The sequence below is a fragment of the Aristolochia californica genome, unplaced genomic scaffold, assembly GCF_029961685.1.
Source record: "Aristolochia californica isolate CCGP_79_NKW_82.1479 unplaced genomic scaffold, dmAriCali1.0.hap1 SCAF_14, whole genome shotgun sequence".
Lineage (NCBI taxonomy): Eukaryota > Viridiplantae > Streptophyta > Magnoliopsida > Piperales > Aristolochiaceae > Aristolochia > Aristolochia californica.
In genome coordinates, this window is record NW_027181815.1 from 6,709,203 (window position 1) to 6,733,566 (window position 24,364).

A 24,364-nucleotide genomic window follows, 5' to 3' on the forward strand; every position below is an offset into this window, starting at 1 on the left:
TTGAAGAGGCACTTTGCCATGTGGTTGAACTAAGAAGCGCAACAGATAAGTGGCAAAAATGTGAAATCATTTTTGCATATCAGTCCAAAGTTCATGAGACATCTTCATCAAACATTGCAATCCATGAAGAAGTGTGATGATCAAACACTAAATGACTATGTCACAAAATTCAAAGGTATTTGTGACGCTCTAACAGCCATATCAATTTTAGAGGAGGACAAATTTTTTGGTTGCTCCATGGCCTCAATGCCCTATACGAATGCTTGATCACAACAATGCTGACTCGACCTCCGCTCCTGACATATGAAGAATTTCTTCTGATAATTCAAAGTCTTGACATTCAAACCAGTCAAATACTTGGTCAATCCTTCTCTACAATGGTTGCAAACAAGACTCAAGTCAACAAGTTACCAAGGAATAAGGGCAACAACTACTTCAATCCAACTTCAGGTAAGTCCTCAAAACATATCAATTTCAATAAAATTCTGGTAACAACACAATCAGTTAGTTCAACAACAAGAAGCCACTATCATCCACATCTCGATCTAATGGGACACACTGTCAAATTCGTCACAAACCCAACCACACTGTTGATATATGTTGGTATTAGTTCAATCCAAATTATCAACCAAAAAGATTCCAGGCGCTCTAGCAACACACCATTTCTAAACTAAAAGAAGACTCACAATGGTTCCTTGATATTGGTGCTATAGTTCACATGGCAAACAAATCCAGGTCTGTTCTCAAACCTCTCCTTATATTGGTACAAAGAAAGTAAGAGTAGGAGATGGTAATGTTCTTCCTATTGAAGGTAAATGACATATACAATTGCCATCCTCTATGGGTTCCTTTTACCTAAAAAGAACCTCATTTCAGTTTTAAAATTTATAAAAGATAATAACTGCTATATAGTGTTTCACCCAAAATTATTTTCATGTGAAGGACATACAAAATGGAATGACTTAGGCCAGTGGGACAATGTCTGATTGCCTACACCTTTTTCCTCAAGAAGAAAAAATCTTAGCAGTCATGAAAGAATCCAATCTATGTTGTGGCATCGTCTATTCGGGCATCATCTACCACTTCAATTTCATCATTAGTCAAATAAAAATGTCTTCCTAGTTTTAGTTCATCTTTTGAAACTAGTGTTAGTTGCCAAAAGACAAAACAATCTAAATTGTCATTTGACCATGTTGAACGTAAAGCTTGTAAGCCGCTTGAATTAGTACATTTTGATTTGTGGAGACCATAACCTTTGAATTCTAAATCTGGATTTAAGTATTATATTATCTATGTATAATCATTTATGAGAACCATGATCTTTGTCTTGTATATTTTTTGGTTTTCATGATTCTTATAAAGGGTACCAATGATTTTGTCCATCTTTAAACAAGTGTTTTTATCACTCACTTGTTATTATTTATGAGTCATGTTAGTATAGCTCAAGAGGAGAGGATCAAGATCCAAAAATTATGGAAGAAGATGGAAGACATTGATTTGTTCAAAAATGTATAGCCATCAAGATCTGACATTTGCTTATTAGTTTTTATAGGTTTTAGAAGAACCTTTATAAACCCTTAAAACTCTCATTCATTCATTCAATTCAAAAAATTGAAGAAGAAGAAGAAGAAGAATAAGAATGAAGAAAAGAAGAGGAAGAAGAAGAAGAATTTAATGAAAATTTGCCCAAATTTTGGTCATTAGTCGGTCTGCATGGTACCGTATCAACCTTCCAAGTAGATATGCGGCTGTTTTCCTTTCATGCCGTATCGGTCAGTTGCCATAATAAGAACGAGGTAAAGGGGAGATTCTTACCAGCACAGAGAGACTTGAAAAGGCGCTTAGCTTCACAAAAGTAGAAGAAAAGAGAACCCGACGTACTAAAAATCTTAACAGTTCATTCAAGGACCGGTACCACTGGCAGCATTAAGGACTATGAGTAACGGAGATTTTTTGAAGATCAAGTTGGGCCTTATTTGCTGTGCTTTCATGTTCGTGTGCGCTCAATTTGCTGTTTCGGGGACGATAATGAGTCGAACTTGCTAAAACTAGACCCCCATGCCGTGGCAAGACGCTCTTCAGGTAGCCGACATTAAAAGCGTGGGTGACGGACCGAAAAAGAGGGAGAAAGCCTCGTCCCTCTTGTTCCACACAGGCACGTCAGCGCTGGCTCCATCGAATTACCATTTTCTGTTCCATTACCAATAAGCGGTTTTGTGCACAGCAATAACTGCAAAGAAGACGAGAGTTTTTTGTTGGAAGTAGTGTTATCTGAATTATGATAACATAAAAGAGAGATTTGTGTAAAAGAAAACTATTTTCAAATAATAAAAATAATATTAGTTGAAAACGAAAGAAGTGGAAAAGAAAGAGCCGTTTCAAGAGATCCCAAGAGAATCCAAAACCACACCAATCGTCTCTATAAAACCCGACCACTGCTCGGAGACTCTCCACGAAAATTTCGATAGACCCTTGCCATTTTTCCTTGTGTTTTTCCTTCGGTAGCCATGGCGCCCCAACGTACCGAGGCTCCTAGCATTGCGAGAGCTCTGGAGGGGGCGAGCCAGCCCAACGAGAGAGAAGCTGAGAGGCAGCCTCTCGTAAGCAGCAAGAAGTTCTCTTGCGTACATACAGTTGGAGGAGGAACGATCGCCCGCCGTCGTGACAAGTACGTGGTACGCAGGCCGAAGCGACAGCGAAGTGCACGCAGAAGCGCTCCCAGCACTGTCTTTACAGCAGCTCATTCCAATCCCATCCCGATAGTCCCGGGGGAATCAGACTCCGACCCACTTCCGCGGGCCCCGATGTTCTCGCCTTCTGCTCGAGGGGTTGGCTTTCAAAGGGTTTGCCGGTTCTGGAAAAACCTCATGCAAAGGTTCGAGATCCAGTTCGCCGAACGTCAAATTGACAACATTCCTGCGCCGGTGCCGGAGGCTCAGGTTGCTGATTCATCTGAAGATGGTACTGAAAGTTTAGATCTTGAACTAAGGCTGGGAATGCCCGGACAGCCTTAAAGCTCTAGGCGAAACAATAATTGGGTTCTCCGTTTCAGATTCTCCTGGTTTAGTTGATCTTTTATTGTCATCTTCTATGGTCATTTTGAGTCTGTCGGGAAAGGTCTCCGTTCAGTCCAGTGTCTGCGATAGGAGCCAGTAATAATGTCGCTTGTATGATCTGGTTAAACAGATCAAGAGTCATCGTCGTTCCTTTGCTTTTCATGTTTAAGAGTCGTTCTATTTTCTGTTTCTAATGTTTCTTATGTCAGGTCTGAAGCAATGACCGGGTGCTAGCTTACATTTTACATACTGATCTGTAATCGAAGAAGTGACTAAGATAATGATGGATAAATGGGAACCCCATTAAACATCCTGCGTCTAACCTTTTTCTATCTGAGAGAGCAAGAACTAAATAAGTAAATACAAAGACCCTTGTGCGCTTTATTCGATCTTTGAGTTCTAGGTTCTTCCGGTCACAAAAATTAAAGATTCTTGACTTCTTTCGTCTGAGTTGAGATTGAGTTCTTTAGGTTTGTTTAACTTATTTAGCTTTAGCTTAACTTACTAATGTGTTTCAAGTTGAGGAAGAAACTCAATTAATGTAGGATAAAAGAATGTATCTCAGTAATTGAGTCCTGGCACTAACATTAGTTGAAAATGAGCTTTCAGATAATTTCATATTTTTAATACACAGTTGTAATAACTGAAAGATTTGAATGCTATTAATGAATATGAGCTTTTCTTTATTCATGTTTTAGTCTATGAGAATAAAATTAGGGGATAGATGTTAAATAGGTATGCAAAAATGAAATTAAACATGCGAGAAACAAAAGGCACAAGAGAATTTTACATGGTTTGGCCCTAGGAGCCTAATCCATGGACAGAAAAAGAGGGGAAGAACTCCCTCAAGTCATCTCTCTCGAGTTGTATTGGGGTACGAGAGGATAGAACCCCCATCTTGTGAAGGGGAACTTCTTTGTGCTTGACATCTTTGATGGTGCAATAAAATGACATATGGTCGTAATGTTCTACAAGGATAAACTTAGAGGGGGTGGGGTGAATAGGTTTACCAAATTGTTGGTTAGTTTAAAATAATGGCACACAAGAATTTCGCAAATAGGAAAATAAGTTATCCAACCATTGCACCAGGATTTTAAGAGTAGCTTACAATCAATATTTCAAACCGCTAGCCTACTCCTAAGGAGCCTTACCCTAAAATATTTTTCACTAAAATCAACGACATCTACAACTCAAGAGTTTCAAAAGACTCAAATAGGATACCACCCCAAACACCTTAAGACTTATGGATGGCAGTTTCAGGTACAAACACTTAGGCCTAATTAAGGGATTTTTACAACTTTTAATCAGCTTTTTCAAGTTATGATTTGGTTTCATGCAAGGGTAAGTTGCTTCTCTATTCAAAGCACAAATAGACCTCTTATAAGGAAAATGTGCCAATCAAATAGAAAACTGATTACCCAAATCCTAGGATGAATTGACCAAGAATTTTAACAGCACTAGTAATGTAAGATTCAAATCAAAGCACTCGAAAGCTTTAGAAATACTAGCAATATGGAAGGATTTTCAAAAACTGTAAAATAATATTAAAATCATAATCAAATGATTTAAACATGAAGAAACCACCTTCCACGTTACAAAAAACAAGTATCTAAAACGGATCATAAAATCAATGCTCATAAATACTTAGCTTTCAATGGCAAAATCAGCCAAAAGTACTTAGCTCTTAGTGGCACTAGCACTTTGAGAAATCACTTGGGAGCACTTTGGAGCTTTGAAATTTGTGTGAACAAGCATATCTTGAAGTTTGGATTGAGTTTTATATATAAAACATGTTTCCCAACATTCAAAAACTAGCCGCTATGAGTGGATAAGGTGTTTTGGCATTTTGAAAAAACAAATGAAAATATACTTTAAAAAATTAAAAAAATCAATCAATCCTATTTTTACTATTGGTTACTTTGGTAGGTTACTAAAAACTTCAGAGGCCTATTCCATTTTAAATCTGCCTCTAACATTCTAAAAATTTGAAATTCTGCCCTACGAGGTTGACTCCAGTGGATGGGGGTTGAATGCTTTGGCTCCAGTGGTCTGTTTTGAGCTTGAATCCTTCTCTGTGCACTTGAATCCATTAGCAGCTTTAGTAAAGGGATTGACTCTAGTTGGAAGGGATCTACTTCCTCTCTTCCTTTTTCTTTGAGATAGGATTGATTCCTCCTATATGGGGTCAACTCCCAAGTAATTTTAGTACCAGGGTTGATCAACTCTATTTCTCAGTCCAACCTTTATTGCAAGTCAGTGTTGACTCCACTTTTACTTGTTTGCTTGCTGAAATGGTCGACTCCATCTAGATAAGAAAATCTAAAGCACCATGAGAGAATGAGAGAAATATTCAATGATTTTGTTGAAGTGAGGAGAATAAAAATGGGTTTATATAGTTTTTCAAAGCATAAAAAAAATAAAAAAGGCTTTATGTACACATGTTGGTCACTCTAGGTGTCTTCTAGTTGTCTTTCTATCTGTTATACAAATTATGGGATTCCTTCCACTATTTGAATATCAAGTGGGACCCACAAAGATACCACAAGTTGGTATCTCTATCAACATGAGCTGGAATATCATGTGGGACCCACAAAGATAAGATCATGATGTGGTTTCTATCTTGTTTCATGTTATTAAAGAAGAGTTAGAAGTTGAGCTAAAGTAGTCTCTTAAATAGATAATGTAATTTTATCATGATAGGCTTATCTTGGAGAGTTCTCGTTGGAATGTAATTAGGAGTCCTAAAATTACTTGTACATGGACTCTATCACCTCCTCAACTATAAATAGAGGTGATTGTAACTCGGAATTAATCAAGCAAGTTTCTTTTTTTTTCTTCTCTCTCATGTGAAGTGTTCTCTCTCTACTCTCTTTTATTTTCCTTCTCTTCTCTCTCTACTCGAGAGCTCTTCTCTTTTTCCTTTTTTTTTCTTTCTCTCTCCCCTTGCTTGAGGTATTATTCATGGGGTCCTAAATTCAACATCTTGAATAGCCAATGATCTTTCTAGTGGGTCTTTTGTGTGAGAAATCGTAGGACGAGTTCTTCTATAATTCTCTTGAGGTGGCTAGCATAATCATTCATGAGAACGTCTCCCTTTGCATGGCTCTTGACTTTGATTCGTGCAAGTGAATGTCCTCCCTTTTGTAGCTTTGGATTGAGTGGTGAATGTAATGTCCCTCGTCAAACTAAATTGGGAGGTTGAATGAACATTCAGCTTGGAGGTTATGAGTTGAAGCCAGTTGGTAGAGACATGCTTAGTAAATATGACTGCAAGTTGGTTGATACTAGAAATATGGCAAACATGAAGACATCCCATGGTCACAATTTCCCAAAATGGTTAGTTAATTTCTATGTGTTTACTATGGGAGTGGAAAATAGGGTTGTGAGAAAAATATGTAAAACTTAAATTATCACATAAAAGAGTAGGGGATCAAGTTGAATAGATATGTAAACCTTTTAGAAGATATTGAAGCCATGTGATTTCTACACAAATAGTAGCCATGGCCCTTTATTCAACTTCTATAGTTGATCGAGAATCCATGGGTTAGTTTTGTTGACCAAAAAATTAGGTTATTTCCTAAGAAAACAACATAGCTTGTCAAATGGAAACTACCCCAATTTACATCAGAAAATGCAAGGATGTCTAGAGATGAAGGTTTGGAGAAAACTATACAATAGTCAAGGGTTCTTTTGAGATATCTAAGAATTCGTTTGACTAAGGTAAAGTGAAAATCAATTGGACAGTGCATATATTGAGCTACAAGATTCACTAAGTAGGATATATCAGGTTTGGTAATAGTTAGATATTGGAAAGCTTCTATAAGGCTTTGATAGTGTGTGAGGTTAGAGTAAGATGGACTTTGAAAATCGATTTTTGTGTTAGGTGCAACAGGTGTTGAAATAGTTGTACATGATTCTATACCAGTCGTATGTAAGATATCTTTTAAATATTGGGTTTGATTGAGAAATAGGATTTTGGAGTTCTATGAACTTGAATTATTAAGAAAATATCTAGAAACCTAGACTATTAAGTTAAAAAATATCATGCAGAGCTATTTTAAAAGTGTTAATGAGTAATGAGTTATTTCTTGTAAGGATAATATCATCAACATAGGGGAGGTATGATCGATTAGAAGAGAAGTAATCAAAAAAATGGATTAGTTTTACTTGTTTGAAAACCAAAATGAAGTAAAAAAATTCTAAACTGAGCATACCAAGCACGAGGTGCTTGTTTGAGACTATAGATTGTATTTTTTATCCTATAGACATGGTTTTGAAAGTTTGAAATTTCATAACTAGGGGGTTGACGCATATACACTTCCTCTTGAAGAGATACATGAAGGAAGATGTTATTAACATCAAATTGATGTAATGACCGGTTATATTAGGGTAAGCATTCTTCGAATTATTTGAGAACAAACTATAAGACTAAAGATTTGATCATAGTATATTCCTAGGAGGTTGGCAATCTCCTTGAGCTATGAGTCACATTTTATATTTGTGGAAAGTACCATCTGTTTTATATTTGGTTAAAAAAAATTACTAAATTCTGAAAAAATGCATATTAGGTTGTTTAGCAACTAGCTCCCAAGTTTTATTTTAGTTGAAGAACATTGTACCTTTTGTTCATGGCACCATGCCATTTAGGAAGTGTAAGAGCGAGTTTTTAATATGTAGGCTTAGATGAAAATGTGACTACATGGGATTGAAAAGAAGAGGCAATGGCCTTACTCTTTGCTCAAGTCTTCATAGGATGAATATTTTGTTGAGAAGATTGAGATAAAGGGGGAAATGGAGAAGGTGGGCAAATAGGAAGAACAATTTCGATATGATCAGTAGGTGTTGACGTTTGAGAGGAAGAGATGGGAATAGGCAGTGAGTCTGTTTTTGGTAAAACAATATGTTGTGATAAGGGTGATGGGTTAGGAATAAAGATGTCATGAGAATTTCATGAAGAAGTAGATAAAGGTTGTGTTTTTGGACGTAAGCAAGGGAAACATAAACAACAAAAATTATGAACGTGAGAATAGATGGGAGAGGTGTTCAACAATAAAAAAATGAGTTTTACCATGTAGAGGTGGTGTCGGAGTAGATTAATCAGATAAATGGCAGTTTGAAAAGCTTCAACCCAAAAAATAGTGGGAACAATGATTTCATATAACATAGCTAGTCTAGTTTTAATTATATGTCTATGCTTCACTTATACTATTCAATTTTGCTCAAGAGTGTATGTGCAAGAGAGATGATGAAGAATTCCACAATGAGCTAAACAATCTTTAAAGAGAGAATTGATGTACTCACCTCCTCTGTCTGAAAGAAAAACTTATCTTACAAGAAAATTGGTTTTCTACCATATTTCAAAATTTAACAAACATACTTAACAATTCATTTTTAGATTTAAGAGGATCCAAACAAATCTACTACAATCATCCATAACGATAATATAATATTTATAACCAAATTTACAGAGCAACGAGTATGGTCCCCATAAATTGAAATGTACTAATACAAGTTTTGAAGCCTTGTGTTCAATATCAAAATTTAATTGAGTTTGTTCTACCTACTCACACAAGTTTCTAACGATGAATGAAGGTGAAAAATAAATTTATATGTCTAACTAAAGTTGAGGTTAAGGAGGTTGAAGGATTTTCATGCCTACGATGCCAGAACATGGATACTGACTCTTTTATAACTTCTAGGGCTTTTTTTCTTGAGGAAAAAACATAGAGACCATTAGACATAGTCCCGCTGGCCTGAGTTACTCCATTTTGAGTGTCCTTCACATGAAAATAGTTTGGGTAAAACTCCAAATAACAGTTATTATATTTAGTAAATCTTGACATGAAAAAAGATTTTTTTTATTTGAGACAATAACAGGGCATTATTGAGATAAAATGAACTAGTAGAAGATGATAATTGTACATTCCTTTCACTAAAATACAAAGAACATTACCATCTCCTACTCATACTTTTCTTGTGCCAACACAAGGAGAAATTTTAGAGACAATACATTGATTGTTTATCATGTCAACAATAGCACCAATGTCAGGAAACTGTTGTAAGTTCTCCTTTAATTCAGAGACAGTTGCTCAAGTGTTAGGGATGCTTTTGGATTGACAATTTTGGTTAAACCAATGCCAATATTTTTACCAGTATGATTTGGTTTGTGAAATTTGACAGTGTAGACCATTGGACATAGGGGCGGATAATTGTTGCTTTTTGTTGCTGAAAGGAGTGGATGTGTTGCAGCCTGATTGATTTAAGTTTAAGTGTTTATAAAACTTACCTGAGTTTTGATTGAACAATATGTTATTTTTCTTATTCCTCTGTGACTTGTTGACTTGAGTTTTGTTTGTCATCATGGCTAAGAAAGAATGGTCGAGTGTCTAGTTGATCAAGAAGTCATGATTTTTTAGTCTAGCAGAATTTCTTTGTATGTTGAGAGTGGAGGACTAGCAAACATGGCCATGTCTAAGGATTCATATGGGGCTTTTAGGCCATGGAGTAGCCAAAAAAATTTGTCTTCTTCTGAAACGAGACTTTGTATTGTTGCTAAGGCATCACAAACTCTAGATTTGGTGACATAAACATTCAATGTTTGTTCATTTGTCTTCTTCATTGTTTGCAATGTTTGGCGGAGATGCATCTCATGGACCTTTGACTGATTTACAAAGATGTATTTTACATTTTTGCCACATCGTAAAGACCCTCTTCAGCCATTCTGGCACTAAACCAACTAACAAGCAATTGATCTTTAAGTTATCATTCTTCAATTGATGGATTTATCACGAAAGGTTGACATTTTCATTGAGAAGCTAGGTTAGAGGTAAAATAGATCCAACAATGAATCCCATAAGGTGTTAAGATTTCAATACCAGAATCTATTGACTTCTCCATAAAACATAGTTATTGGAATAAAGTTTAATTGAGATAAGAACATTAATAGATGTAACTGACATGAGAGGTGGATTTTAGTGCATTGAGATAGTGTTGGTGTTCATGGTGGCTAGAAAAAAATCAATGGAGGGACAAAAGGAAGAGAAATTGCTAGAATGATATGTATGATAGAATAAAGGAACTACAATGAGATCTGTAGAGAGGGGAATACCTTTTTTGCTTGATCGAATCGAATCTTGCTTGGATCAAACCATCAACTCTGGTACTATGAGAAAATCTTAAGCACCATGAGAGAACAAGAGAAATCTTCAATGATTGTATTGAAGTGAGGAGATTACAAAGGGATTTATTTAGTTTTTCAAAGCATAAAAAAAGTAAAAAAGGCTTTATTTACACATGTTGGTCACTCTAGGTATCTTCTAGTTGTCTTTTTATTTTTTATACAAAGTATGGGATTCCTTCCACTCTTTGTTCCATGATTCTTGGACCTTGATCTTCTTCTCTTAGAGTGATTTATTTGAGATTGATTTTCTTCCTTTTATTGAGAGATTTGAGGAGATGATTTCCCTTCATTAATTTCTATTGATTGAGAAGAATGAGGAGTAAATCTTGTAGGAGGATCTTGAATAGCCAACAATCTTTCTAGTGGGTCCTTTGTGTGAGTGAATGTAGGACAAGTTCTTCTAGAATTCTCTTGAGGTGGCTGGCAAAATCATTCATGAGAATGTCTCCCTTTGCATGGCTCTTGACTTTGATTCATGCAAGTGAGCGTCCTCCCTTGTGTAACTTTGAGGGTCTAGATTGTTCCAAGTTCGAGATGGTAGAGTGTGGCCTAAAGGAGGCATAGCTGATTCCTTCCCGGTTTGGAACTTCTTCACAGGCCGATGAGATGACTCATATTCAAATTTCATAGAGGAATGATGAGCTTTAGTAGGCAGATATTGACCATCTAATTAGAGGGACTTCCTCTTCTTGTTTGGATTCTAATGAAGCTTGAGCCTTAGTAGAATGAAGAAGTGTTTTTCGCTTTAGAACGAACCATTTTACTCGAATTTGAATTTGGAAGCCGAAAGGTAAGGGTTTGGAAGAGGAAAGCTCAAACAGGAAGGAGAATAGATCGAAACTTCTTCAGTAAATGTCGTCCAACCCTTATAAATTCCTACATATGGTATCAACTCCATGGCATAAATTCTACTCCATTTTCCCAAAAGGAGTAAACTCCTTAAGAAGGATTTGACTCTGAGTCCACATCATTTGGTCAAGATTCCACTCCTGATAAAGGCGGATTCATATTCTTTTTTGTTATCTATTGAGATTGTAAGGTCCCAAAATTATTAGCTTAGTTTTTTTTTTTTTTTTTTTTTTTGTAGATATGCTTATCTTGTCCACTCTTCAAATTTTGAAGGGAATATAAAGCATGTTTGTGCTATATCTCCATGCAATCTTATGTGATTGTTAACTTTGAGATTATATCTAATTTAATGATATCAAAAGGAGGAGAAAAATATAAGGCATATAAAAGATGCATTAAACTTAGAGGAAGCAAAAGAAGGAAATCAAACTTAGAGGCAGTTTTCAAAAAATTTATACATCACAGATATTCATATGCACTTAAATTTTTATACGCACTTGAGTATTTGTTATCATAAAAAAATATGGAGATTATTAATCTTAATATCTTCACTAAATAAATTTTAATAATAACAAACACTTAGGAACTAATTTTATGAATTAAGTTTAGACCACAGTTAAAGTCTTTATCAAAGAATTGGAAAAGCAATTGTTAGAACACTAGGTTGTGTACGAATGCCCTATAGAAAAAGAAAGAAAAGCAACACAAGGCTGAAGATACTTTGTCCAAATAATTTGACAATGTCCATTTGAATGATCAATTCAAGAGAGCAAAACACGTCTTGGGAAGGAATCATTTTGGCAAGCATTTGAACAACCAAAAGAGCACTCAACACAACGCGTGATGATGTGATGTGGCCTTTGTTCTAATAACATGAAGTCAATTGTTACCAAGACAGAGAAAATTCTTTGTGTGGATTCGTTCACCTAAATATCTGAACAATCAATCCAAATAAGGCTAGAAGAGATAATTGCACCATCAAGGATCATTCAACTAAGAGATTGGGCTCTATGAGAAATCGTCCAATCCAACATCTAAATGACTAAAAGAAAGAAAAAGGATGATAGTTGAAGATTTTTTAAATAAGCAAACTATTGACATTCGAATCACTCGTCCTAGAAAACTTATGGATGATGATTCAAAGCTTCAATTTGGTCATTATATGTCTTCAAAATCTATAAGTGATCTATCATTGTGATCAACAAATCAAAATGAGAATATTAAGTAATTTTTGGTGATTTTTAGCTCCAATTTTATCTATTTTTACAAGAAAACAAGAGTCATTTGTTGAGAAAATGACAATGTTTTTTACCATTTGATCCTTGTCTATTTAAGCCATTTTGCACCACAAATCTAGTATCATGCTTTACTATAGTAAACTAATGCATTCTCAAACTCCCACAAGCCTTCCAACAATTTTTGACTCTCAATTTCAAGAGAAAGACAAAGTAAGAGGTTTTCAAGGAAGCTAAGTATATTGCTCTCTTATTTTATATACTCTCTTATTTTGGAATAATTGATTATAATTAGGAATTTCTTTGCAAAAATTTATGCCCAATACTTTGAAATTATTTACATATAGTTCAGATTGTGTTTTGCCTATGAGTCTTTCAAATTAAAATCTCAATTGGGACATTTAAGAGCAATTTTTAAAAGCATTAACTTTTGAGCTTTAATCTCATTATGCACTTACTTTGAGATTAGATTTGAGTTGTTATTGAGGAAGAAAAAGCCCATGATTCCTCTTAAGTACGAAGATTTTGATGATAACAAATATAAATATTTAATCATTTAATTCTTGAGTGATTTATGTACGAAGAACAAGTTGGTTCTAAGCTGAAATTGTAAAAAGAGTCTACTACATATCATAGGAATCAAGCGCATATAGAAGAAGAAGCCAATTGAATTGAATTTTTCAATAATTGTTCCTTCAAACAAAAGAGTTGAGCACAAACAATAACGATTCAATCACACAGTACTGGAATTGAGCACACTGGGAAGGAAAAGGATTTGAGCACTGCAAATGGAGTCAATCATCGAAACCACGAGTCTAGCCCAATTTGGTGATACATGAAACATGAATTTTCTTTCATTTTCTTCAATATTATACTAATAGCTAGTAAAAAAAATCTTATTAGGTATATTAGGTTATTAGTATTTTCCAATTAAATATTTCTAAAAATGATAATCAGCAAAAATATTTTTACCTTTCTTCGAATATACATTTTCAACCAAGGCCACTACCATACATGACTCTCTTATCGTGTACACTTCCCTAATAATTTGGTTAAATTTGCTGTTTCTTCATTGAATAAGTATGTCTTTCTCTGTCGGATGGGTTTTTGTTTCGGGTCAGCATCGATTTTTCATAGTAAATTGATTTTTTTTTCTTTGTTGAAAAGTTTCGGCGTAGCATATTGTGGGATCCGATCTGTCTGGTGGGAGCTCTGATGTGTGATCTTGTTTGAAATTTGAGCTTTTGGTTGCCCTTGCTTTGTTTGAAGTTTGTCTACGTCTCGACAATGCTAGGTCATCGTGGGGTTTCTGTTGAAAGGACATAGGATTGATTGGAATAAGGGTTTTGGTACTAAATTAAGGGGCAACAATGGGATCTACTCCGCGATTCCCTTTTTTTTTTTTGGGGGGGGGGGGGGGGGGATTATTTGGGTTTTTTGATTCGGTGAGCTCCTGATAATTGCGTTTCTCTGGTTTGGTGACTCCTACAACTGATTCGTTGAGGGGAAACGATTTCAGTAGTATCGATGGATGTACATTGGTCCTTACCTCACACACACCTCGTTGGGTGTATCTTATTTATGTTCTTTCTCGTGGTCCTATGTTGTCGTCCTCTCTGCTGTTTTAATGTTTCTGTATGTAACCATTGGATAGTCTTTTTACGTTTCACTTTTTAATCAATATGGTTTTCAGTATTGATGGATTTTTGCCCCTGTTTGTCGGGTAGTTGTTGATCAGGCTAAATTGGTGGATACTGCTATAAGCACCGGATGTAGTTTAATTTCTGTTCGGTTTTCATTTACTAATTTGACTTTCAATTTTTTGATTTGTATATTCATCCCTTTCTGGAGAAAGCTAAGAGGTATTTGAAGTTGAAAAAAGAAAATCTGTTACTACGGACTATTGACTTTGGATGCTGTATGAGCCCAGGCCTTATTCCCATGGATTACATAAGAATTCCTTCACATGGTCGCATTTTTTTAAAACCTTTAAGGCCGTCATTGATGTAGCAAGTAAAAGCCCCGTATGTCCACTTGTTCTGTTGATTCCCTGGCTCCTTTTTGATGCAGCTGTGTCTGTACAGTCACAGAATGTTTCATGTCTGATTTGGATGTTCAGATCACCACTGCATTTGGTATGTATCTATTTTCTCTCTGTGTATCTGTGAGTCCCTCTGAACTCCCAGATCTTCAGGTGTTTGAAAGTAAGTTAAGAAACTCTGAACTTTCTTTGTAGTTAGTAATAACATTGTGTACTCATGGGTTCTGGTTGGATGAGCCACTGCATAGTGTGGGTTTATATGCTCCCTTTAAAAGCAGTTAATCGTTTAGGGTTTAGGGAATCTGAAGATGTGCAGCCATTTAGTAGTGTGAGATTTGTATGAACATGCAACGCCTCTAGAGAATAGCAATTCTTTGTTTGTCATATGAGAACAAGATGTGTACGTATTGTCATTGTTATTGCATGAGGTCTCTAAATTTGAGTTTTCTAATGGTACTGATGTAGATCCGTTTGCTGATGCGAATGCTGAGGACTCTGGTGTTGCATCAAAGGAGTATGTGCATGTGCGCGTACAACAAAGAAATGGTAGAAAGAGCTTGACTACTGTGCAAGGGTTGAAGAAAGAGTTCAGCTATAACAAGATCTTAAAAGATCTCAAGTAGGATTTCTGCGGTAATGGTACTGTTGTTCAGGACCCAGAACTGGGACAGGTATCATCCATGTTCCTTCAGCATCGTTTATGGATAAACTTGTCCGTGTTGAAGTGCACCATTTGTGTTCCTTTAGCATCGTTTATGGATAAACTTGTCTGTGTTGAAGTACACCGTGTACCCATTGGTATGCTTTTCTCTGTGCAGGTTATTCAATTGCAAGGAGATCAATTCCAATGTCACTTTGTTGCTCTCAATAAATCTGTATGCATTTCCCGGTTTTGAATTAATACCTACGTATTTTTGTAGATCACTACAAAAGTCATATATTTCTATTGTTAGAGTCTGCTAGATAAATCTTAGTATAAAAGTAGAATAAAGGTTCTTATAAAAGTTACATTGGAAGCCTATTATTATTGCCCTTTATGAATTGTTCACTAAACAATAAAAAACTATCCAAGTTTGCATGGAGCATCATGAATATTATAACGCTAATAGATTATAGCAGTAGCTTCAGATCCATGGACGCTGGAAACTGTTGCTCTTCCCACCAAGAAGTTATTTCAGACTGTCACTAAAGAGGATTGTCGATTAGGACTCGGTTGAATGCTTCCAACTCAAGCATTGGTGTTCACAGACATTGGTGTTTACCAATAGAAAAAATCCAAGGTTTTTTACTTTTTTATGTAACTAAATCCAACAGAATCAATGTGTTTGGAATCGGAATTACTAACATTCCTTATCTAACACAACATAATTGTATCATTGGGCAATTCCAATGATCCATAAACTGCTACTTAAAAAAATTTGATTGGAAAGAGAACAAGGAAGATTCAGGTGAAAACGTAGAGATCTTAGAAAAATATAAACTGTTAAACTCTGTTCTAATACTCTCCAAACAAACAGAGCCTAAATGTATTTAAAGATCAAAATATCACTGCCATTTCACCATTTAAACCTTAAGGGTTAAATTCGAATGTTCAAAATATATCCGTATGCAATGAGCAAAGCAGGGTACAAGTTGAATTAAATAGGGAACCTGAGGGAATATGAGTCAATCCCTCATCTATGGAGCAGGGTTGTAGCCAAAAAAACCCACAGAGATTTGGGCAAAGACGGATTACGGCAACTAAGACCAGCTGCAATTACAAAATTATCTTTAATTTTAAAAGATACATCTAAATCCCTTCAAAAAGATATATTCTTCTCGAAGAAGGGTATGTGGAGAAACAAATTTTTAATTGTTGCACATATTTGTTGCAGGATTGTTTAATTCTGTGATTTTACAATTTTTTATCTATATATCTTATTGTTATGTTAAAATTTGAATGGGCTGGGTATGTGTGGATGTGGTTGATGGGTAGGAGAATAGGGAGGGAATGAGATTGAATTCCAACCCTGTCAAAGGTTTTTACCGGTATGGGTTTCTTGCCAGGTTCGTGTGAGGAGATGAGTTTTCAGAACCCAATCCGTGCCTACCCCTAGATGAGAACCACAAAAACCTTACACAAAAGAGTTTAGAGGAACCAAAAGGGAAACCTGAATGGTAAAAAAAGGTGCAACTGAGCACCCCAAGTACAAAATGAATAAAAAATGAGCAAATTAGAAAGTTCCAGACTATATTCATGTGGCAAAAGACTATAGAGTACACACCACAAGAGAGTTAACTGCCAAAAACATAAATTAAACATATCATATGACTTGCGACAAAAAAGCACTAGACCAGACCACCATGTTGTTTCTAATAGAAGGACCATTTTAAAATGCCACAAACGAAATACGATTTATTTAATTTAATGAAACAGAAAATTACCTTACTCACCATCCAAAAATTAGTATGTGCTTCCACGCCTAGTTGCACCTAATCCACCCTCCATCAGAGACCCTCTCAAAGATGCGTGGCATGTTCTTCGGAAATGTTTCTATCCAATCTGGAAACTTAATTAGATAATTAAACACCCTGCACAGAGGATAGGTACTTGGTCAAGCTTCAAAATAAGACAAGCCCAAAAGCTCCATAAATACACTGTTCAATGTCATCGGAAGTCGGTTTTTTCATGAAACACAGCAATAACATCCACAGAAGACGTTGAGATGGGGAGAGAAGTGCAAGATTCTCACAGTAGAACTTATCAGAGTAGTCATAAAAAGCAGGATCAACGACCCATATCAAAGATTGAAATTTCATGAAACACAGCAATAACATCCACAGAAGACGTTGAGATGGGGAGAGAAGTGCAACATTCTCACAGCAGAACTTATCAGAGTAGTATTAAAAAGCAGGATCAACAACCGATATCAAAGATTATCGGAAACCTCCCAAAAGTTCAGGAGGGGAGCAGGTGGATAGGACGCAAGGCTAGTGGACCACTCCCGGGCCAGATCAACCTGGCACTTCAACTTAATGTTAGAATCATAGACCAACAATTATAAGCGAATTAACCAACATTGGTAATATTGATTTTTAATTCCGAGGTTCACAGACCACACGAAGATCATTCAATCATGATTTCATCACTTAAAAAATAATTTTCCCATGCTGCTACAATTGTACCCAGCCTTAAATGAATTTCGATTCATAATTTTAAAATTTTTACATCACAGTAATTAGTGGTAGATGGTACCTGTTTGTAATCAGCCCGTTAATAATTACTACTGGTCCAAGCACCAGGTAAAGGAGGAGAGTTATTTCAATTATATTTACAAGAGTAACACATTGAGTAAATCCTTGGAATAATATTCTGGTCATAAAACACTTACAGACAAGCTTACAAGAAGAAGAACGATAGATTTGCAATTTATGAGCATTAAGATCATTATATGTAGTTCACAGGTCCTTTTCAGGTCTCAGCAGTACATATTTCCCAAATATGTCTTAGAAATTTCAGAATATCTACAAATACCAAAAAAAAAAAAAAAAAATCATGGAGAGGTGAGCAATTCAATCACAGGTGGGGAGTCACTTGTTTTCAATGACTTTAAAAGTAACCAAGTGTCCAAAAACGGATTGAGGTTAAAAGAAGCGTCAGTTACAGTTATGATCAAAAGACTGCAGAACAGTCCAACAAAAAAAGGAAAAGAAAAGGACTGACAATGAAAAAAATGAATCCATTCAGTCTTTTCAAAAGCAGATGAACTCCACTATTGTTGTGAATGTGAAAACCTTTAATTGCAGCCAAGTACCCCCCGATTTTTTCAACTCACACTTTTTTAACTGCATGGTACATTGCCCAAACCATGGCATAACAAGTAAAATCAATTAAAAACTAATTCTGACTGTTGCAAATAATCTACTAAATTTAGCAATGCCAGTCCTAATTTCTATGATAAGAAATGAAAGAGAAACAAATAGATTGCTGCAGGTCTGCTTTACTTTGAATCTTCACTGAAGAAAAAGTTCCTTTTCTTTCAGAAGAAAATATGGTACTATAGGTTCAGATAATGGAAAAATGAAGATATCGAGCAGCCTAAGCCTAATTGCAACCCCAAGTTCATCTTCCACTCAAATTTTAGCCTAAGGCTTAGTCCGATACTCAATTAGTAGTACTTTTAGAACATAATAAACAGAAAAATGACACGGTACTTCCACTTCACTTTACATTTGTGTTATTAAGATTTATAACTTGAGACAATACATGGATCTCTAATCATTCAAACAGAGAGAAATGATCGGGAAAGAGTGAGAGTAGTGTCAAGCACAAGAAAAAAATGGAAGATGCACACGTGGACCGGCCTGAGCAATAGCCTAATGTAAGACAATTTTCTCACCCTGCTTTCTTTCTTTCTTTTTATAACATATACAGCTTTCTTATTAATTCTAATTTCCAACATGGACTTGTTGTCAATTAATGAACTAAATTGAAAGGAGAGATTTCACTTCTTATTGGCAATAATAAAACGGACCTAAGTGCACTTCTTAGTCATGAAACCAAAGAGCTAGTCACCACATTGTACACCATGCTTGTCTTAATTGCAATCTTGTAAATTTTGAGAGGAAGAAAAAGGAACAAAAAAAGAAAAGAATTCTTGGAGAGAAATGGAGACAAGGAATAAGAGGAAAATCGTAGTGGTTAAACTAATATTTTACTGACCAGTGACCTCCTTTTTTTCTTTTTATATATAACCTAGCTACTTTGACTAATAAACTTAAATAGTGAAAATTTGACAATAGGACCTTAATGTGATTCAAAACAATAGTCAAGACAAGTTGAACCTGAACTGAACAACCACCCAATCGTTAACAGTCCCGTTTTCACCAGTAGATCTCCACAGAAACTTGAATCACACCTAAGGCTCTGTAGACATGTAATGCTAGAAGAAGAAAAAAGAATGAAGAATACAAAAAAGAGAAAGGTAAAGCATTGACCAATGACCCCCTCTTTTTGAGACTAATGAGAAATTCATTGAAAGGAGATAGGAGAAGATTTACAAAATACAGGAAAGGTAAATCAAGCAAAGGCCAACAATAAGGAAACTAAAAAAACAACTGTCACTAAGAAATACAAACTAGAATAAAACATTTTTACAGCTGATTCAATCAACATTAAGTGGATAAGTGCCACTCTCCCTAAGATGAGTTAGAGAGACACCCATCCTTGCAAGAGCAGCCAACAAACCATTGCAAATGAAGATACTGATATAAGTCAAGAACTTCATCATAAGCGCTAAAATCTTCAAGGAGACTTAAGATCTGATGAAAACCACCCAATCACAAGAGTAACCTCCTTTCATAGCTATCTTATTCATTAAGTTTTTTTAATTTTAAATTAGAAGTGATTCATTAAGAAGAGAAAGGGGCATTACTGATGGGGCCTACAGGGGTTGCACAAGAGATCAATAGTAAAAAAACTAAAGAAGAACAACATAATCAAAAAAGGAAATGAGCAAACATTAATTCTGAACAATCAGCTAGGTATCTCCCAAAATAAGATGTTGAGAAATGCCATTCCTGGCAAGAGCACCGGCAATATGACTGGATTCATCCGGTGTATGCATCCTAGTGATCTGGAGTGTAGTAGTATCCTTGATCACATCAAAGAGACAACATAGATGCCAACAAAAAAAGAGACCCGAGACCCAGCTAATAACCACGCCAAGTCACCCTCAGCCATAAGTGGCTCGGAAAACGAGTCCCTAAACAATATGTCCTTAAAGCAGTGTGTGTCACTCCACCTAGGTGGACTTGTAATCTCGAAGGCAACAGAATATACAAGGATGATCCTCCCCAAAATAGGAGAAAAGGAACTGGCTGACACTCATAGCGATTAGATAGGATCCATAAAGCCAGCTGACTTTCTCAAAATGAGATCTTATCTTACAACTCACTAATGAGATTCAGAAACTGGCTTCAAATGGACTAATAACAAACTTCTGATCTACGCAGAATCTAAGATCAAAATGGCTTTGTTAGTCTAAAGTGAAACTTACAATTGAATGATTCTTGAATGTTGCAATCCTCTATGTTTTGGACAAATCTGAGGTCTACAACAACCTTTAGAAGAAATTCGGATTATGCTTTTCTCTGCTTTTCAGTTAATGAATAAGAATGTTGGCACAATCAGAAAACATGAGGATGAAGCTCAATTTGTACTGGAAAACTAAAGGTTCACAAAAAGCTTTAATTTCAATTAACTCCCAACAAGGAAGTGCATACTGAGTCATCAAGCATACATTACTAAAGAAAATGGGAATAGAAAGCAGTCAAGAGATATTAAGGTCAAAATAAGAACAAAAGAAAATAAATATGAGAAGAAAACCAAAGAATTAGAGAGAGATGACAAGAAAAATAGGACAAGACTTAATTTACAGATTGACACCCTCTTTCTTTCTTTCAGTAACTCTCTTAAGGTATGCACAATTACATAACTAACCCTACATGTAAGTTACACATAAGGGGCTAATAGTTAAGTGACCAAAATACCCTTATCAACACTATAATACTTCTAACAGACATGATTGTTAGAGGTGCCAACTTGTAAATAATCAGTTTGTAATACAAAGAATCTTCTTAGATATTTCTACTTTGTTGTTGTCATTTCTTCATAAATGTTTGTGAAGAAAGCTCAAAGACTGTATACCTAAAAAGAAACAATATGAATTAATAAATATCCTAACAAACAGAATCTTGAGTATCACCAAGACTACGGGCATACCTTCTTTCATTTTCAACAAAATCAGGGCCCTCAGCAGAAGGTGAAGTAGAACATTCATGAAGGACTTCTAAATCAGAATATTGTTGCAGTGTCAAAGCGTAATCTTGCCATTTCCGAGACCTGAACCAGAAAATTAAACAAATAACCAGCCAATTTGAAAAACCAGCTGTCACAGCAATCCTAACTACCAAAGATTCCATTGAACACAAGTCTGGAACTTCGAGCTCATTCAGAAAAGAAAATATACATGGGTCAATAAACATTAGAAGGAAAAAAAAAAAGGTAGTGGTCGATGGTGTGTATGGCTCAGTTTGAGAGCAGCTCTGCTCCAAAGCTTTTTTTTCAGCTGATCCTTGCTCAACTAAAGAATCTAAAATAAAATCAACAACTGATATGAACTTACCAGGAGCAGGGAGCAATTTGGAACTTGTCATGGTGAGTATCATAAGTTTCCAATAATTTTCCCTTCCATTGAGGATCCAAGGACGACACAGAAACTCGAATTCTTCTAACTAATTCATCAGGACACCTTGAATTTCTATCAAAGGCCGCAGGTATGACTGCTCCACCGAAAGTTTCAACCTACAAAAAAAGGAAAGGCACTCAGTTGTCAATTGAACAGATCCATTTACATTAGAACAGGTGAATCCATCCAAGGTGAACGCAAGCCCTTAAGACACTTCTAGAAATTAACAAAGATATTAAAAAAGAAAAAGGAATGAAGCACTTGCAAGGCTCTTATTTTACTATAACTAAAGTTGCATTAGGCTGTAATTTTTGCCTGAAGTTTTTAGAAGTCATATAACCTGGCAAAAAGAAGGATATACAGATTCAGGGATAAAATATGAACTAACCAAAAACCCATTGATTATAGGATTTGTATTTCCACCAGAATCTCTTATCGTATTATGACCCAGGACACAGAAAGTTTGAAGATGAAATTTTCTTGCAGAGATCACTAAAACTTCAACTATTTTCGATATCAACGGCAGAGAATAGCCACCCCTTCTTTCATGGCTGCCAAACTGACTAGCCTCCTGATGTGCAACCTACAAATGAAAGTATGCAATCCAGTGATTTCCCAGGATAGTAAATAAAAGTTTGACTAGACATAAGGAGTAGAAGAGTTTTATTCCAACTTTATCAGGTTCATCATCGAAGCCGCCAATCAAATGCACCTGCATATAGTATTTTAAAATAGAAAGTCTTAGAAAAATATTATATAATATTAAGCTGCTAGAAGAGAGGCATTTGGGAGTTCAAACCTTCATCTAAAGTACTTATGATATTAGTTTTTTAGGCAATTTTGCTATTAATCTGACTTAACCAAACACCAATTCATGTTTATTCTTGACACCACAAAGCCACAACCCTAAGAAGCCACAAAGCGAAGGATCCACAATCCACAGTCAAAATTTCAGACAAAATTGAAAAACACAAACAATAGAAGGAGGGACAAACATCCAAAATAGCATCCACGTCAGGATCAACTAGCAGAGACAACATTTGTGTGAGACCAAACTCCACAATTCTTGGGGAATCCATGTGGGCAACAGAGATCCTGCAAGAAAAATGCAATAAATAACTAACTAAATAAATAAATAATAGTGATGTGATAATTCTGAAGCAAAATGTTGAGCATTGTAGTTCATATAAACTACCATGTGATTTTCTTACATGCCCGATTCACGGTTTCGGATGGCAACACCAACACAAGTAGTCACCTCATCTGTACCAACGTACTTTCATGGTAAAGAAGAAATAAAGAGATCATCAATGTCAAAGATTAAAAAATACATCTATGTAACTAATATATATATATATATATATATAGAGAGAGAGAGAGAGGGCTGATCTAATACGAAAAATTATTTGGTGCGAAACGCTATCTCAGCCATCCGATCATGATCAACAGTTATCTCAACCTTCCGATCAACGGCTGAGATAGCCGTTTCGCATCATGATCGGACAGCTGAGATAATTGTTTCACTTGTTTCGCACCAAATGGTTTTTCGTATTGAATCAGCCGTGTATATATATATATATAACGAAATCCTGTGTAATTCAACGAACGTGAGAAAAAACAAAAATAGCGACTGTGTTTATTTCACTATTAGGTAAGCACCAGTAGCAAAATCAGTCAAAGTAACAACACCTTAACAAGTTTAGGGTCTACTGTCGCAAATTCCCTTTGAAAGACATAAACATGCTTAACGTATGCTGTTTTCTTCAAGTCGGCCTGCTGAGAGTGTGAAACCTTTTTCACAGGTGTAGCTTTAAACGAATTTGAAGAAGTCACCAAGACTGGATTTTCCAACAAGGAGACCACATTTTCATTCTCCTGCCCGCGGTAATTCAAAACCTCAAAATAATCAATCAGACTATCGGAAAAAATGAAGGTAAAAGCAACCCACACTTTAGTTTTTGCTCCTTTCTTACTTGAAAATTGAAATGCGTTAACAAAATGTTTAACAGGAATCCGACGAACAGGAAACAATCGATTAAAGGAAAGGTAGATCGACAGCGTTACCGGATATCGACAGGAGAAAGGTAGACCGCCGACGAAGATCATAGATTCTGATCGATGGCAGGTTGCGGGGGAAGCTTCTAGACGTAATGTTGACAAGAGACTGGAAGCAGAGAGAGGAGAGTGTCCTGTGACTCCTGTCCTCCACAGTCGCGGTAAAACAGAACGAGGTGATGCTAGGGGAGTGAGTGAAAAGTGAATCTGGTTCCGTTATACCGGTACCAAGAACAAAAGGCTAAGCGCTACATCGGCCATTTAAAAAGGGAAAATAAAAATGAAATAATATTTTTTTATTACGCTTCTGATTGAATTTTTTTATTACTCTTCTGATTGAATTTTTTTACTGAAAAAAATCTTCTTTTGAGTATTTTTTACATATGCCATCGTATGAATTAACAGAAAAATCGATAGTAATATTTAAAATAAATTTATAATTTATAATAATACAAATAAGATAGGTGTTAGAGTTGAGATAACCAATAACCATTTTGATGTGGAATCAAATGAGAACTTTTCTATCTCAAAAAATGCACAAACACCAAAAAGAGTTTTACTAATCAATTTTTCTTATTATTTCCTATTGGTACAAATACAACCTAACAAAGACAGAGAACTAAGAAAACAGAAAGAAAAAAATAACAATTAAACACGAAGCCCCCATTGCTAAACTATGGTCTTAAACAAACCACATGGATTAGATACAACCGTTAAGC

At 35.6% G+C, this 24,364-nt stretch overlaps 1 protein-coding gene across 13 annotated transcripts; it reads right to left on the reverse strand.

The window, feature by feature from the left end:
* Positions 1–14,827: 14,827 nt before the first annotated feature.
* Positions 14,828–23,822, reverse strand: LOC137950369 (protein N-terminal asparagine amidohydrolase). Of its 13 annotated transcripts, none has more exons than XM_068796799.1 (10): positions 23,655–23,822; positions 23,280–23,465; positions 22,802–22,866; positions 22,586–22,685; positions 22,264–22,302; positions 21,979–22,173; positions 21,528–21,706; positions 21,125–21,244; positions 16,795–16,932; positions 14,828–15,171 (listed from the first exon to the last, which is right to left on the reverse strand). In XM_068796799.1, the coding sequence occupies exons 1-9, from the start codon at positions 23,694–23,696 to the stop codon at positions 16,824–16,826; spliced, it is 1,035 nt and encodes a 344-aa protein (XP_068652900.1). In that variant the 5' UTR covers positions 23,697–23,822; the 3' UTR covers positions 14,828–15,171; positions 16,795–16,823. The 13 variants fall into 13 exon arrangements, with proteins under 13 accessions (XP_068652900.1, XP_068652898.1, XP_068652895.1 ...); XM_068796797.1 differs by having other exon boundaries at positions 16,786–16,932; XM_068796794.1 differs by having other exon boundaries at positions 14,828–15,234; positions 16,786–16,932.
* Between the last annotated feature and the right edge of the window lie 542 nt (positions 23,823–24,364).

Coding starts and splice junctions, on each gene's coding strand:
- LOC137950369 (XM_068796799.1), bottom strand. CDS start 23,696: ATGATCTTCGTCGGCGGTCTACCTTTCTCCTGTCGATATCCG. Junction 23,466..23,654: donor CTTTCTCCTGTCGATATCCG/GTAACGCTGTCG, acceptor TACCGCGGGCAG/GAGAATGAAAATGTGGTCTC. Junction 22,686..22,801: donor CGAAACCGTGAATCGGGCAT/GTAAGAAAATCA, acceptor TTTTTCTTGCAG/GATCTCTGTTGCCCACATGG.